At 46.2% G+C, this 14,539-nt stretch overlaps 1 protein-coding gene across 2 annotated transcripts; it reads right to left on the bottom strand.

The window, feature by feature from the left end:
- Positions 1-2,322: 2,322 nt before the first annotated feature.
- Positions 2,323-8,286, bottom strand: LOC125535346 (kinesin-like protein). Of its 2 annotated transcripts, none has more exons than XM_048698399.2 (7): positions 7,946-8,286; positions 7,811-7,859; positions 7,678-7,729; positions 5,988-6,148; positions 5,782-5,901; positions 4,098-4,247; positions 2,323-2,590 (listed from the first exon to the last, which is right to left on the bottom strand). In XM_048698399.2, the coding sequence occupies exons 1-6, from the start codon at positions 8,227-8,229 to the stop codon at positions 4,098-4,100; spliced, it is 816 nt and encodes a 271-aa protein (XP_048554356.2). In that variant the 5' UTR covers positions 8,230-8,286; the 3' UTR covers positions 2,323-2,590. The 2 variants fall into 2 exon arrangements, with proteins under 2 accessions (XP_048554356.2, XP_048554355.2); XM_048698398.2 differs by having other exon boundaries at positions 2,323-2,595.
- Positions 8,287-14,539: the final 6,253 nt, after the last annotated feature.

Consider the following 14,539-nt stretch of genomic DNA (forward strand, 5'->3'; position numbering starts at 1 on the left):
CGTGCTGTGGGCGGCGGCGGTCATCTTGCCCTCCGTGTACATCGGCGGCACGTCGGCCTGGGCGTACGCCCTCTACGCCCACACGTCCTTCGGCGCCAGCCACCCGTGGCGCCTGCCGGCCATGGTGCTGTGGGGGGCCTACATGGCGCTGGTCGCGGCGGCGGCGGCGCACATGAGCCTGTTCCTGCCGGACGCGCCCGCCGCGCTGCAGGAGGCGCTCGTCGACGTCGGCTGGGTCTGGGTCGGCATGCCCGTCATGGTGGTGAACCAGGCTCTGGCGTACTTTGGGTCGGCGTGGATGGTCGTCGCCATAGATTGTGCTCTTGGCGTCGTCATTGCCGGCGTGCTTGGCTTCTGGGTGTGGCTTGTTCGGACGTATGGTAGGAAATCGCTAGCTCGAGCGGTGGCGGTGTGAAGCTGCAAGACATGAACTCTTTTTCTGTCGCAAAAAAAAAGACATAAGCTTTTTTCCTTTCTTTCTGGAATGCCACATCATGACCATACAACAACATATTTTAGCACCGATTCTCAAAAAAGAATTAGCACCGCATTTTAACATATTTTTTTGAGAATCGGTACGCACAGTTCTTCAACCTCCTGCCCACAATGTTTTCCTCCCCTGCGCCGCTAGCAACCGCCGGCCGGACCCCAATCCGCTTCTTCGCCTCTGCCTGCGACGCCGCGGCTTGTTGTGTCTCGCAACGTTGTCCCCACCTTCGGGCAAGGTACGGATTCGGCCTCGTCGGGGTCGATGATCGTCCATGGCGCTCCTGGCGTCAACCTCATCGCCAGTCTCGTTTAGAAATCAATTGACACAAACAAAATTTTCATGTACCCGACGATTAGCTAACTCATTTTTTTTTTGAATTATAGCATATTGGAAAACTTATATTTGTAGCGGCCGCATCACTGGAACTTCCATTTTCGCGCATAGTTCAACTTCTTTTCTCTGCCGCTTATCCCCATTCGCTTCGCTCGCACGCACATCAGTCGCTTATATTCCCTTTATATACGTAGTTGGGAAAAAACACTTTCAACTTGAATTGACTAGCACTTTCACACGCTCTTCAAAGGCAACAGGAATGCACGCCTGCCGCCTTATGGCAACTCCAACTGGCCGATCCTTGGACACCGATTTCGTCCGCTTTTTGTCTATATGGGTCGCCCGTCCGCCCGTCCGTACCCGTTTTTTCATTTGGGTCTACGAGTACGCCCAACGGTAGCCAGACCCATTTTCGACATGTTCGTCCTGACATTTTCTCAAACACTTAGCAGGCAGGGCAGGGGAGCTCGCAGAGCGCGGGGAGGCCGACAGGCGAGCTCGAATCCAATGGCGGGGCGGCACGGCGAGCGCCCCGAGCATGGCGCGGCGAGCGCGAGGCCGGGCGTGGCGTTGCCGGGGCCGGGTGCGGCGAGGCCGGGCGCAGGTGCGGCCAGGGTCGGGCAGAGCTGTTGCCGCTGCGTGGAGGAAGGCCGCGAGCTTGGTAGGGCAGCGGCAGTGCTGCATCCACTCCTCATATCCATCGACAGCGAGTGCGTGCTCCCGCCTCCGCTCCTCCTCCCACCGCGCTCCTCCGCCCGTCGCAGCCGCGGCCGCCGTCGGTCACCCGCTGCGCTCCTCCACCGCCACGGCCTGCACCACCGGCCCACCGACCGCCCGCCGCAGCGACCGCGTTCTTCTCGCACGCTCGACATGATCCTCTGCCGCCGTGGCCTGCATCTCGAGTCCTAGTATGGCAGGAAGTGTGGGTCGCTGCCCAGTGGGTCTAGGCTGGACACGTGAGGGGAGGAGCTGACGAGAGCGAATGACAGGAGCGCTCAGTTTTGTCCGCCCCGGACCCATTTGCTGCCCATTTTTGCGCCCGGTTTGGATCGGGATGGACACAAAACGGACAACAGGCGGACACTGTGTCCGTTTGGGTCGCCCCGTTGGGCCAACTTTTATATCCGGATGACCTAAACGGACGAATTGGGTCGCAGTTGCTCTTAAAACTCAAGGTGACCTCCGGCGAGATGGTTCACATTCCTGGTCGCAGCACGCACGCTTTACTGTTACGTCGATCACTAGCCCTAATAGGGTGCAGGCTCGCCGGCCGGCATCGTGGCCGGTTGCCACTGATGGTCCCGACCATATAAAAGGATGAAAATCATGTACGCCCTTTATTTTGCCAATTAAATTGTTACAGTTTCCTCCTCTTTTTTCCAAGAGTACGCCAATGACGAACCTAGTTTTATTAAAACCGGAGTACAAGATAGCACGGGTCCGGTTTAAATAACTACAGCGCACTCAAACATACATGCAAATAACAATGACAGCACAAATACCTTGAGCATGAGGCTTCTTTTATACTATGAACTTATTTTTGCATGGTTTAGATCAGCAAAAGTTAAATGTTCATAGGAAATTAGCTACCTGTCACTACAAAGCACCGCTCCCTGTAAACTATAGCTCAAAATCCATACTTGACAACACATCGCTATATAAGGCTGTCTTTACCATGAGAGTCAAGCATTAACATGTCTTTAGCACTTTGAAAGTAAAAATTGCTAAAACTATTTATGTCTCCCTCCTTTTCCGCGCCTCCACATCCTGCCCTGCCAATCACACAAACACAGAAGCCAAGATGGCACCGTCAAAACCAGAAATGTACATGGGAGAAAGATATTCTGATTAAATGGAGTAAAAATATGAACATGATCCAAGGAAAACAAACTAAAGCTAACACTGAATGCCCTGCTTCGCAATACCAACAGTGAGATCAACAACACATTTTTATAGAGTTTATTGCGAGTTTGCGACCAGCGCTGCGTCTGCAGGCTCAATCCTGTAGCCACATTCATAACCAAGTCAGGAACTGCATCACAGAATCAGGTGGCGCCTACATTAAACTTGGAAGCCAAGAAAAATGTTAGGAAAGTATCTTAGGAAGCTTGCTATCATCCATGTGCCAGAGTCATGAGTTGATCGCGAGATCTTATGGGTTTCACCGCTAGCCTACCCCAACTTGTTTGGGACTAAAGGCCTTGTTGTTGTTGCTGTTGTTGTTGTTAGGAAAGTATCTTAGGCTTCCATGTTAGTCAAATTTGGTTCGTTTTCCAAGGTACGTAGCAAGCCTATAAAGAGGAGGTAGCCTGTATTACGAGATTATCAATCAATAAATAACAAATTGCCCCAAGCTGAGAACTAAAAGCCTCTAGCGACACATCTGGGGAGGAGCCCCGACATGTCCCTGAGGGCAAGCCTTGTTATCCCATTCAATCTGATCGCAACCCCCATTGCTATCTCCACCCTCGCGCCTACCAACAAGCACACAACACAAACATGTAGCACCATGGCTGTTTTCAACAATCAGTGTAGATTGAAGTGATAAGCAGTGGCATGAAGACAGCAGAACATTCTGTTAACATGTGCACGAAGCCATATTAGATCTCTGAGTCACTCAGGGGCGGAAACAGATCAAATTGGTTTTACCACATTCATGTCCATATTTGTTAGCTAAACACTGATATGGTTACAAATACAGGGCAGACGAAAAATTCAAATGATACCTATGTGATTCATTCGAATTCAGACATACCCCTAACATATGCAATCAATCAATGCAATAGGGTGAACTTAATCAGCTGACGAAACAGAAATGGTCTCTAAATCCAAAAAATTCCTAATTGATTTGGCATCTGATACAAAGCGGATAATACAATTCAAAAGAGGGAAACTAAACCAAATTCGCATCCATTTTGTCTTGTCACTATCTTCGACAGTGAAACTACTATTCAACAGAATACCTAACCCAAATTCTAATCTTATCAAATTTGCATGTAATATAATTTGAATAACCCATGTTCAATTACCAACTCTAACGCGAGTTGCACAGTGCACAACACCAGCCTCCTCTGTAGTTAGCTAGTACATGTTGATAATGAAGACAGAATACTAGGGAAGAACACACTTATGGAAAAATATGCAGCGATGTTTTGCTAAGGCTAGACATTTGGATGGGTTCACATAAGGTAGTATCTTTGCAGTGATATAGAGAAAATAATCACAATCGAATACATACACATATTAGAAGCTACCTGGGTAACGTATTGCTCACCTATTCAAGTGTCTTCTTTGCAAGGGAGCGAAGGAACATGATAAGTGGTTTCTTTGCCCTGGAAAGCTTTTTATCAGATCCTTCTCCACTATCTTTATCTCGCATGCTTTTTTGGACCTCTTGGACTATCCTCACAAGTTTCCGTAGTTCCTGTTGGTAAAATGTCCGTGAAGCTGAGTGATCCAAACATTGAATCATAACAGATACCCTTGAATTTCTTTAACCACAATATTTTGGGTGGTGAATACCCATCGTAGATGCATAAACTGCTAGGACTATTATAACTGACAGCCTGACATGCTGAACATAGTTTATGTTTGGGATAAGGACTTGGGAGGGGGGGATACAATCATATTAGCAGTTACGATGGTGTTGGTTAGTTATGATTAGATTATACTTTGGGTCTGATCTCGTCTACATAAAGTGGGGAGCTGCACCTATTTTCTTTGAACAATGGAATAGATCGAGACAGCTAATCCACTATCACTGGTGCCATCCCCCTCAAATCGTTGCCACAATGGCCTGAAGCACAGCTGCGCATCAGGGAGGCATCCCTGTCATCGCGACCACTGCCACATGGAGTGCTGCTGCTACCGTGGAAGGTCTCACTGCCCCACCGCAGAAAGCCTCACATCAACCGATGTGTGGGGTGCTGCCATCACTGCAGACCTCTTGCTACTTGATGCAGCACTACTGTGAAGGCTGAATGCAGTGCTGTTGATGCAGTTACAATGGTGTTGGTTAGTTATGATAGTATGGGGTCATCTTCGCCAACATCTGCAGCACTACTGCTAAGGCTGGATGCAGTGCTGTCGATGCAGCTTCTTGGTGCACCACCATTTCTAGTTGATGCAGTGTTGTCACCTTCCCATGCTGTTAAGCTGCAGCCATGGGAAGCATCGCCACAGCATCCTGGTTTACCGCCGTTGTTGCTATTGAAGGCTTTGCCACCTAACTAGAGAAGGCATACCGTAGCCGTTCTCATGGGTAACTACTGCCAAGATGCTGGTTGCTTGGATGGGAAACTTTGGATAAGGAGAGACTATGAGTATGCTTAGTTTTAGCCCAAGATTGCTCTACCAAATATTTGGTAAGCCGAAATTCTGGTCAAACTTTTGCTAGTCATGAGTTGGCCAACGTTGGGAAGAAAAATGAACTAAAGTGGGCAAAGGGGCATTGGCATGACAAAATATTGGTAACCATCCGCAGACACCAAAATTTTGTTCATGGGCAAAAAATTGGTAGGGTGTGCTTGCTTCGGCCACCATCCAAACATACCCTACAGGTGCACGATGAATTTGGCGAAAGATGATAGTCTTCATTGCTCAATGATTAAGGTAGTGACTCGTCTCTTTTTAGAGAGGAGGTTGGCTTCTACTGCTAGAATGAAATCTTAACAAATATGAATCTTCCTAATAATAGGATTTTATTCCTAGAGAGATTAATTGTTGCTAGGCTCAGTAGATCCAGTTTCCCAAAAAATATCAGCACTGACCCAAAACCTCATTTCTGATACTTCAGTTACATATCTTCCAAAAAAGGTTTTAGCATTTTATTTCAAATTATATTTGGCAAACTATACAGACTAGGCTATACAGAAGGTCCTTGTTATCTCATACTTCGAGTCAACACATGAACTGACACATTAGTCATGCTGTACATTTAAAGTATGTGCATATAATACCTGACGATCAAATTCAACATTATGAATCGCATAAACTTCATTGGTAACTGGAATGTCTTGGCAGATGAGGCCCTCAAACCATCTATCTGCAATTTCCATATACTCTTGATTTTCCTCACCCTATTGAAATTCAGAAATTCTTAACCATTAGTTCAGTGTTTACTATGTAAATCCAGTCATATTGAGAATATCAGAATATTGGCTACCTCTTCTTCATGAGGTAACTCCCCCACTTCCTCATCTTCAATCAGCATTGACTTGTCTGCCACTTCACTCAATAAGGCTTGTATCCTGCTTTCATCTCCATTCTTCAAAGAATGGATAAGATCTTCCATCAATTCAGGCTGTGCACCGCGAAGTAGGCTTCCTGGTAGAAACTGATCACATATTAACATAAAATAAATACTTCCTCCGTTCCTAAATATAAGTCTTTTTAGAGATTTCAAATAGACTACCACATACGAATGTATGTAGACATATTTTAGAGTGTATATTCACTCATTTTACTCCGTATGTAGTCACTTGTTGAAATCTCTAGAAAGACCTATATTTAGGAACGGAGGGAGTAGCAAATATACGAAATTGACCTTCAGAAGTAGTAAATTCATTACTTATTTTATTTATTCTTTTAGGGAAATACATAAAAACATATAACCTCCAGAAGCAGCTATTATTTACTGATAATGTCTTTCTGAGTGATTATTGCTTTAGTGATTTTGAACTGGTAGTGTTGTTTGAACTGTAGCCATAGCAACCAATTTTTGACAAAATGGTTGGGTCTCAATTCGGTCTGTAGCCAATTAACATGCCACATATCAGCAACCGAGGTCTTAACTTAAAAAATTATATAAAGGAGCCCATAAATCATTATGATCAAACATTCAGAAAAAACGATAAAAAATATTCTGAGTGAAGCAGCATATACATGCTTTTGGCCAAGTGAAACAGCACGTACAAGCCGGCTTGATAGATAAGATCAGAGGAGACGTGCAAGTATACGATCTAGCTAATTGATTATCCAGCTCACATAACACACAAGCATAGTATGCGGGGACGCTAGCAGGCTAGCAGCCAATATTTTGACGGACAATTTCACCTCCCTCGGCTCGCCCATATATTGGCGAGAACTGCATGGCAGACACCGGCTGGGCTGGACCAAACTGCAGCCAAAACTCACAGGCGCGCCAATATTGTGGCAAAGCCAGCTTTTGCTCAAAACCAAACACACCCTAAATGCAAAAGACCATTATACAATAACCATCCTTCAAAAAAATGAGGTCATACATATTTCCTTGAAACTAAATGATTTACTCATAAAAACTTAGCATTACTAGCAATACCTCACATCTAAAGCCATAACTCAAAACGCTTAAAAACATCCATACACTGACGCCAAAATAGCATGCCTTAACCAAACCTCCCAAGTTCAAACTACAGTTAATCTTTCCTGCATGTTTCTGCACTTGTCTAAAAAGCATTACTTAGTTGACAAAGCTCAAGAACATTGGCCCGGAAACAACCACTAGAAAGTAGTGCTTTCCACGAGACTTCTCCCTCCCTCCTTCCCTCCCTCTCTAGTTAGCACTAGCAGCATCTATATGACTACATTACCTAGCACTTAGCAGTATCTACATGGCTACATTACCAATTTACCAAACTAAAGATTAAAAGCTTTTAACTGTTTAAAGGAAGGCATTCCGACATCTAAGAGTTAGCCTGCTCCCACAGTCGACATGAAATTGGAAACAACCAGTCAACCACACTACCACAAGACTGAAGATACTACAAGTTGATGGAATCCCTCAAATCTGGCATTCATTCTAAAATTCGAATAGTAATAGGACCCAATCTCCGTGGTCCAGGAAATGCAAGGGGTGCAAAAATGAACATGCATACCGATGTAATTGTACTGCCTCCTCCTTCCTTCGCGCACATCGGGTCCGAATTTCTGCAGAGCAATGAGCACACAGAAATGTCACTGATTTCGTGATTCAACACAAGCTCCTCATTACCAGAACAACGGGTGTACCTTCACCAGCATGAGAGCGTCCACCACCTCGCGCTCCAGCGACGCGGCCCTGGAAAAATAAGGTTCAGAACCAACCCCCCTCGCCTCAAAATCCGGCCAAAAGTAAGCGGAAGTGGGGGCTGCAAATGGGGGCACCTGACGATGCGCTTGATCTGGGGAGGGGAGAACTTGGCGAGCTCCATGCCCCACTTCACGGCGCGGCGGGCCTCCCGCTTCTTCTCGTTGCGGCTGGGCGCGCCGTCCCCGTCGTCCGGGTCCTCGTCGTCGGAGGGGAGGGGGGCGAGGGGGCGGAGGGCGCGCGTGTAGGCGCGGACGGACGACGAGCGGGGCGCGACGGAGGAGAGGAGGCGGGCGGGCCGGAGGAAGAGGAGGAGCGGGCGGCGCAGCGGCACGGCGGCGGCGGCGGCGGCGTGCGCCATGGCGTACGGTTAGAGGGCTTGCAGCTGCTCGAGCAGTGCATCTGGCGGATAGGGTTTAAACTTTTCTGCTGTTGGGGTTTCTGGAAACCGGGGGAATTTGGTGAAATTTCGGCAAATTTGAAGATTGTTGTGTTGCGCTACCAACTTTGAGGAAAAGTTTGGGTTCTTTTCTTTCGCACTTTGTTACAGAATACACACCGTCGATCAGCTCCTCTATAATTTTAGTTTTCTTAAATCTTGGCTTTATGGGCGTCGATGTTGTATTGGCGCCCAAAATGTTCATAAACTAGTTGATTCACGACAGATATTGATAGTCACCATCTCAATTATTGAATAAGAAGCAACTTGATATTTTCGCTTCGGAAAGTAGCCAAGCGGTTAGCGGTTCTTAAAGTTTTTTCTTTGGTGGTTTAAGTGTGTGAAGAAACAATATATACTTTTGAGAAATGACAATTCATCTTGCCGCCTCTGCCATCTTGGTTTCACACAATTATAATAATAATGGTACACTTACGAACATTTGGTTACGGACTGCAGTTTACGGACAGATCTGACATCGTTTGGTTAGCCCGATGAAAATCATGGTGGAGACGCAAAGAAAAGTCAGGGAACAGCAGCGCAACATGTCAACCTGTAGACTTCTTCCGTAGAAATATTTTTGTAAGTGTAGCATTATTGCAATTATAATGGTGTTAAACAAGAGGGGTATCATGCTTCGTAGAGGATTCAATCATCAATTGTTGTAATGAAATAGTAAAACAATATGAAGGCATACATGAAGACCTGACCCATAAGTCGGGCAGCAGGGTGACCATCCTGAATGCTTAGGGAGTCATCAACCCACGTACTATTAAAATTCAATCTACAGAGATAAGTCTACACAACGGGCCAAGAAAGACATATAATCAGACAAATATGACCGGTACAACCGCAAGTTTACTTTGATTTCTAGTCTCTCCCCTAAAAACATCCTACAATCTATTTTAAAACTTTTTTGGTTCTTTATTTAGTTTACTACTGGGTTAATTTCTATGGGTTAAGATGATATTGATTTGACATTATACTCCAACACCCCCTCCCCTCACGTCTATGCTTTTTTGGAGTTATGACATGAGCAGCGGAAACGAGGGAAGACTGCAATTATTTATTGAATTTGCTGAGTTTTGAACCCTGAACCTCGTTGCAGTACGGCACAAGAGACATATACGTGGACACAAATGGACAACAACAAATTTTGGATAAATTGTGAAAGGTAGGACTTGAACTCAAGCCAATAGGCTTTGATGCCATGCATTAGCCAATGAAACCAAAGGTCCGAACGGATGAAAAGGGCTAGACAATCTGCATACACATTTCAACCTTCCTCTCATATGTCATGCGGGAAGTCAACACATGAATGGACTCAAAAGTATGCCTCAAGAGGCCTATATGTGGACTCGGAGAGGAAACATTACTTTTAGATAATTTGTGGAAGTCGGGACTTGAACTCAAAACCTTAGACTTTGATACCATATTAAGCGTGCACTAGCAAACACATTGTATTACCATATTAAGCGTGCACTAGAATTATACACTAGAAACCACTATCAAGATATTTGTAGAACTCGTATGCTTTACACATATGGGCCACTATATTTAAGAATATTAAAAGGTACACAAACGCACACATATATACTATAATTGATGTAAATGCCATGCGAAATCCATGAAGCTATGAACTTGTGTTTTTTTACATGTCTAACGACAAATAGCTTATTTTACAACATATTGTTTTAATTTGGCATGGTGTGTGTATTTTTCAATGACAAACATTAGAAATGTATATCAAAGAACAATATAAGAAACACACAATAGTCAAGTTTGTACTTTTAAGTAAATAAATTATAAGCAAATATGAAAGTTTAGTACAAATATACGAGTCGAGAGGTCTTGTCAGTTGTCATCAAGACCCTAAAGTTGATGGCACAAACCTCTCATCGAGCAGGATGGAGATGGTAACACGCTGCACTACATATTGTTGTAGGCTGGTTTCTCCTACGTTATAGGCATATACTTTTTTTGCCTTCCCACGACCCCTCCTGATAGTGTTTACTTCTGCATGCACCTGCTTATTCCCGAACCCGATTCCAAGTCCACACCTATCTTTATGGGCCAGAAGATAGGACGCAGCGATTCAGTGTTCGGGCTCAGCTGCTCCTGAAATCGCTAGCGTTAGTTCCAGTCTCGGTATTCCAAAAAATCAGTCTGACGTGTCTGAACAAAAACAACGAAAAAAGGATACAACACGTATATTGTATGAAACAGTGCGTGTTTCATGGGCCCAGGGCGTAAGAAGGGACGCCACGGCGCACGTGGTCTTCCTGGTCCGTCGACCAGAATGTCGCCCTTTTTGGCTGAGCCATGAAACAGATTTTTAGTACAGGCCACTCCCCACCTGCCGAGGCATGTGCTTGCTCCGACATGTCGACGATGGAAGGTGTCGCGCTAGAGTCCCTGCTAGATGCCGTCAACCGGTGAGTGCACCCTTCCTCGCTGGAGATCTAACGATTTCCGACATTTTTGCTCATAGGATACACCCGAAAGCTGACACCGTGTCCGCCACCGCCCATGGCCTTGACTTGTAGGTTTCAACTACGAATGGAGTTTGTTGACAGCCGAGAACATCCAGATTCTGTCCCTCTGGAGCTGGTACCGCCGCGTGATGCCAATCCTGCTGCGCTGGCGAACTCAAATGCTGGATCCGGGTGAGGGCAACAAGTCAGTGGCGCAAGCCCGGTGATGCCACAGTGCGACATGCCCCGTCGAGGGAGCCTTCTTCGATACGGTCTATGCAACCAACTAGCAGGTCAAACCTCGAGGCACTGGGTTGGACAAAGAGCTATGCACTGAATTCTATTCCGGTTAACTGTACTTGATGAAATTGCCTACAGGTTGCTCTGCTTTGCGATGTGTGTTCTACTCTCGTATTTGTACATACGTTTTCAGCACAAAAATAGAAAATTTACTGGTTTGTGTGTGATGTCCGGGGGTAACTATGTAGTTTTGCTCGGCCGACACTGATTTCAGTTGGGTTTTTTAGGGAGAATACTTATGGAAATACTTTGATTGAAAATTCAGGTTATGTATTGGGAGTGCGCCACCAGACAGAACATCGTGTCCTTCTAGGATGAGTGCGTTAAAGCACTCAATTCACAAGTACGCGATGAGGTAAATCCACATTGTGAACTGATAATCAAACGGTCAGTCTTTTACTTCTTGTTCTCTGTTCGCAACCTCACAACTATGAATTATGTTTTTTTTGCACGGAACTGTGAATTATGTTGATTCTCTTAGGTTATCAGAATGATCACTGACATGTCTAAAGATCAAACATGTAAAGGCAGCTATTGCGGAAGGCCTGGTGCAGCACATTGCCATCGGGGATGTGCCTGAAACAGTTGAAGGGGAAAATGTTTGTGTCCATTGCATCTGTTGTGCTAAATATTTTATCCTAGAGTAATTCAGGTTAATTTTAGTTTGATGTTGTCCCTTAACAAACTTGATGTGCAAGTGCCAGCAGGTTCCAATCAAGCTGATGGTTTTCTTTTGATACTTTGGGTTTAATTAATTAGGAAGATCGATGGCTCAAAACAGGTGTTCATGTGCAGAACCAAGAAGCAGGGATGAAGAGGTGTTAAGAAAGAGGAACTCGCACGAGAAATTTTGAATCTTGAAGGCTCATTTGATGTAATTAATATTTTGAATTGTTGAAGATGATATGTTACTTTTGGCTATTTATCTGTATTTGGAATAATTATTCATGGTAAAATTTGTGTTTAAAATAATTGTCGAAGATGAAATTACATGGGGTTGAGCTTGTGTGCTTAGAATAACTAGTCACAGCAAAATCTAGATGTGTATAGCAGCTAGTATGCAAAGTTGATCATATCAGCTTCTAAAATTGATACAGCACAGACTAAGCAACACTGCATATTGGCCTTTTCTGACAGGTGTTTGTTGTTCAGTTTATAGAAAAGTTCGCCAACAAAATTATTCTGTGGCAAGCCTATTCATCCGTTGCTGGAAGTTTTACCAGCTAGTGTGCATTAGCAGCGGGCAGCTAGTTGCATACTTGCATAGCAACAATCATTCTACACAAAGCAGTCCGCATACGTCGACCTGGCACAACAGGCGGCAGATTAACTCGCGGACGTTGCTAATCCTACAATTAGCGCTTGCGGACAGTGCGGAAGATGGCGGACACGTTGCAGACCTGTCCACTTGCATCCTGAATCGCGAATGTGTTGGAGCAATAATCACGAAATTGCTGCACCACAAAAAAAATGGCTCTCCTCTCGAGCGCCGCTCTCCCACCCACCGCTCTCTGCCGCTCCGGCGGGCCTGCAACTGTGCCCCCGGCCTTCGTCGACGTGGTCTCCGGGCGTGTTCTTCCGTGCGTCGCCCTTCAGGACGCTGCTTCTTGTTGGAAATATGCCCTAGAGGCAATAATAAATTGGTTATTATTATATTTCCTTATTTATGATAATCGTTTATTATCCATGCTAGAATTGTATTAATAGAAAACTCAGATACATGTATGGATACATAGACAACACCATGTCCCTAGTAAGCCTCTAGTTGACTAGCTCGTTGATCAATAGATGGTTACGGTTTCCTGACCATGGACATTGGATGTCATTGATAACGGGATCACATCATTAGAAGAATGATGTGATGGAAAAGACCCAATCCTAAGCATAGCACAAGATCGTGTAGTTCGCATGCTAAAGCTTTTCTAATGTCAAGTATCATTTTCTTAGACCATGAGATTGTGCAACTCCCGGATACCGTAGGAGTGCTTTGGGTGTGCCAAACGTCACAACGTAACTGGGTGGCTATAAAGGTACACTACAGGTATCTCCGAAAGTGTCTGTTGGGTTGGCACGAATCGAGACTGGGATTTGTCACTCCGTGTAAACGGAGAGGTATCTCTGGGCCCACTCGGTAGGACATCATCATAATGTGCACAATGTGATCAAGGAGTTGATCACGGGATGATGTGTTACGGAACGAGTAAAGAGACTTGCCGGTAACGAGATTGAACGAGGTATCGGGATACCGACGATCGAATCTCGAGCAAGTATCGTACCGATAGACAAAGGAAATTGTATACGGGATTGATTAAGTCTTTGACATCGTGGTTCATCCGATGAGATCATCGTGGAGCATGTGGGAGCCAGCATGGGTATCCAGATCCCGCTGTTGGTTATTGACCAAAGAGTTGTCTCGGCCATGTCTGCATGACTCCCGAACCCGTAGGGTCTACACACTTAAGGTTCGATGACGCTAGGGTTATAGGGAAAGTATGTACGCGGTTACCGAATGTTGTTCGGAGTCCTGGATGAGATCCCGGACGTCACGAGGAGTTCCGGAATGGTCCGGAGGTAAAGATTTATATATGGAAAGTCCTATTTTGGTCACCGGAAAAGTTTCGGGTGCTATCGGTAACGTACCGGGACCACCGGGAGGGTTCCGGGGTCCACCAAGTGGGGCCACCAGCCCCGGAGGGCTGCATGGGCCAAGTGTGGGAGGGGACCAGCCCCAGGTGGGCTGGTGCGCCCCCCACCAAGGCCCAAGGCGCAAGGGAGAGTGGAAGGGGGCAAACCCTAGGCTCAGATGGGCCTAAGGCCCACCTAGTGGTGCGCCCCCCATCTCTCCCCCCTTGGCCGCCCCCCTAGATGGGATCTAGGGCTGGCTGCCACCCCTAGGGGTGGAAACCTAGGTGGGGGCGCAGCCCCTCCCCTTCCCTTATATATACTTGAGGTTTTGGGCTGCCATAGACACGATTCAATCTCCTTCTTGGCGCAGCCTTACCCCTCTCCCTCCTCGTCTCTTGCGGTGCTTGGCGAAGCCCTGCTGGAGTACCACGCTCCTCCTCCACCACCACGCCGTCGTGCTGCTGCTGGATGGAGTCTTCCCCAACCTCTCCTTCTCCCCTTGCTAGATCAAGGCGTAGGAGACGTCACCGGGCTGTACGTGTGTTGAACACGGAGGTGCCGTCCGTTCGGCACTAGGATCTTCGGTGATTTGGATCACGACGAGTACGACTCCATCAACCCCGTTCACTTGAACGCTTCCGCTTAGCGATCTACAAGGGTATGTAGATGCACTCTCCTTCCCCTCGTTGCTAGATTACTCCATAGATTGATCTTGGTGATGCGTAGAAAATTTTGAATTTCTACTACGTTCCCCAACACTTCTGGCCCGCCTCCGGAGTGGGCGGATCGAATCTCCGGCCGCATCTTTCCCTGTGTGGCGTTGAATGCGGTTG

The sequence above is a fragment of the Triticum urartu genome, chromosome 2A (assembly GCF_056163025.1).
Source record: "Triticum urartu cultivar PI428250 chromosome 2A, HENAU_Tu73, whole genome shotgun sequence".
NCBI classification, from domain to species: domain Eukaryota; kingdom Viridiplantae; phylum Streptophyta; class Magnoliopsida; order Poales; family Poaceae; genus Triticum; species Triticum urartu.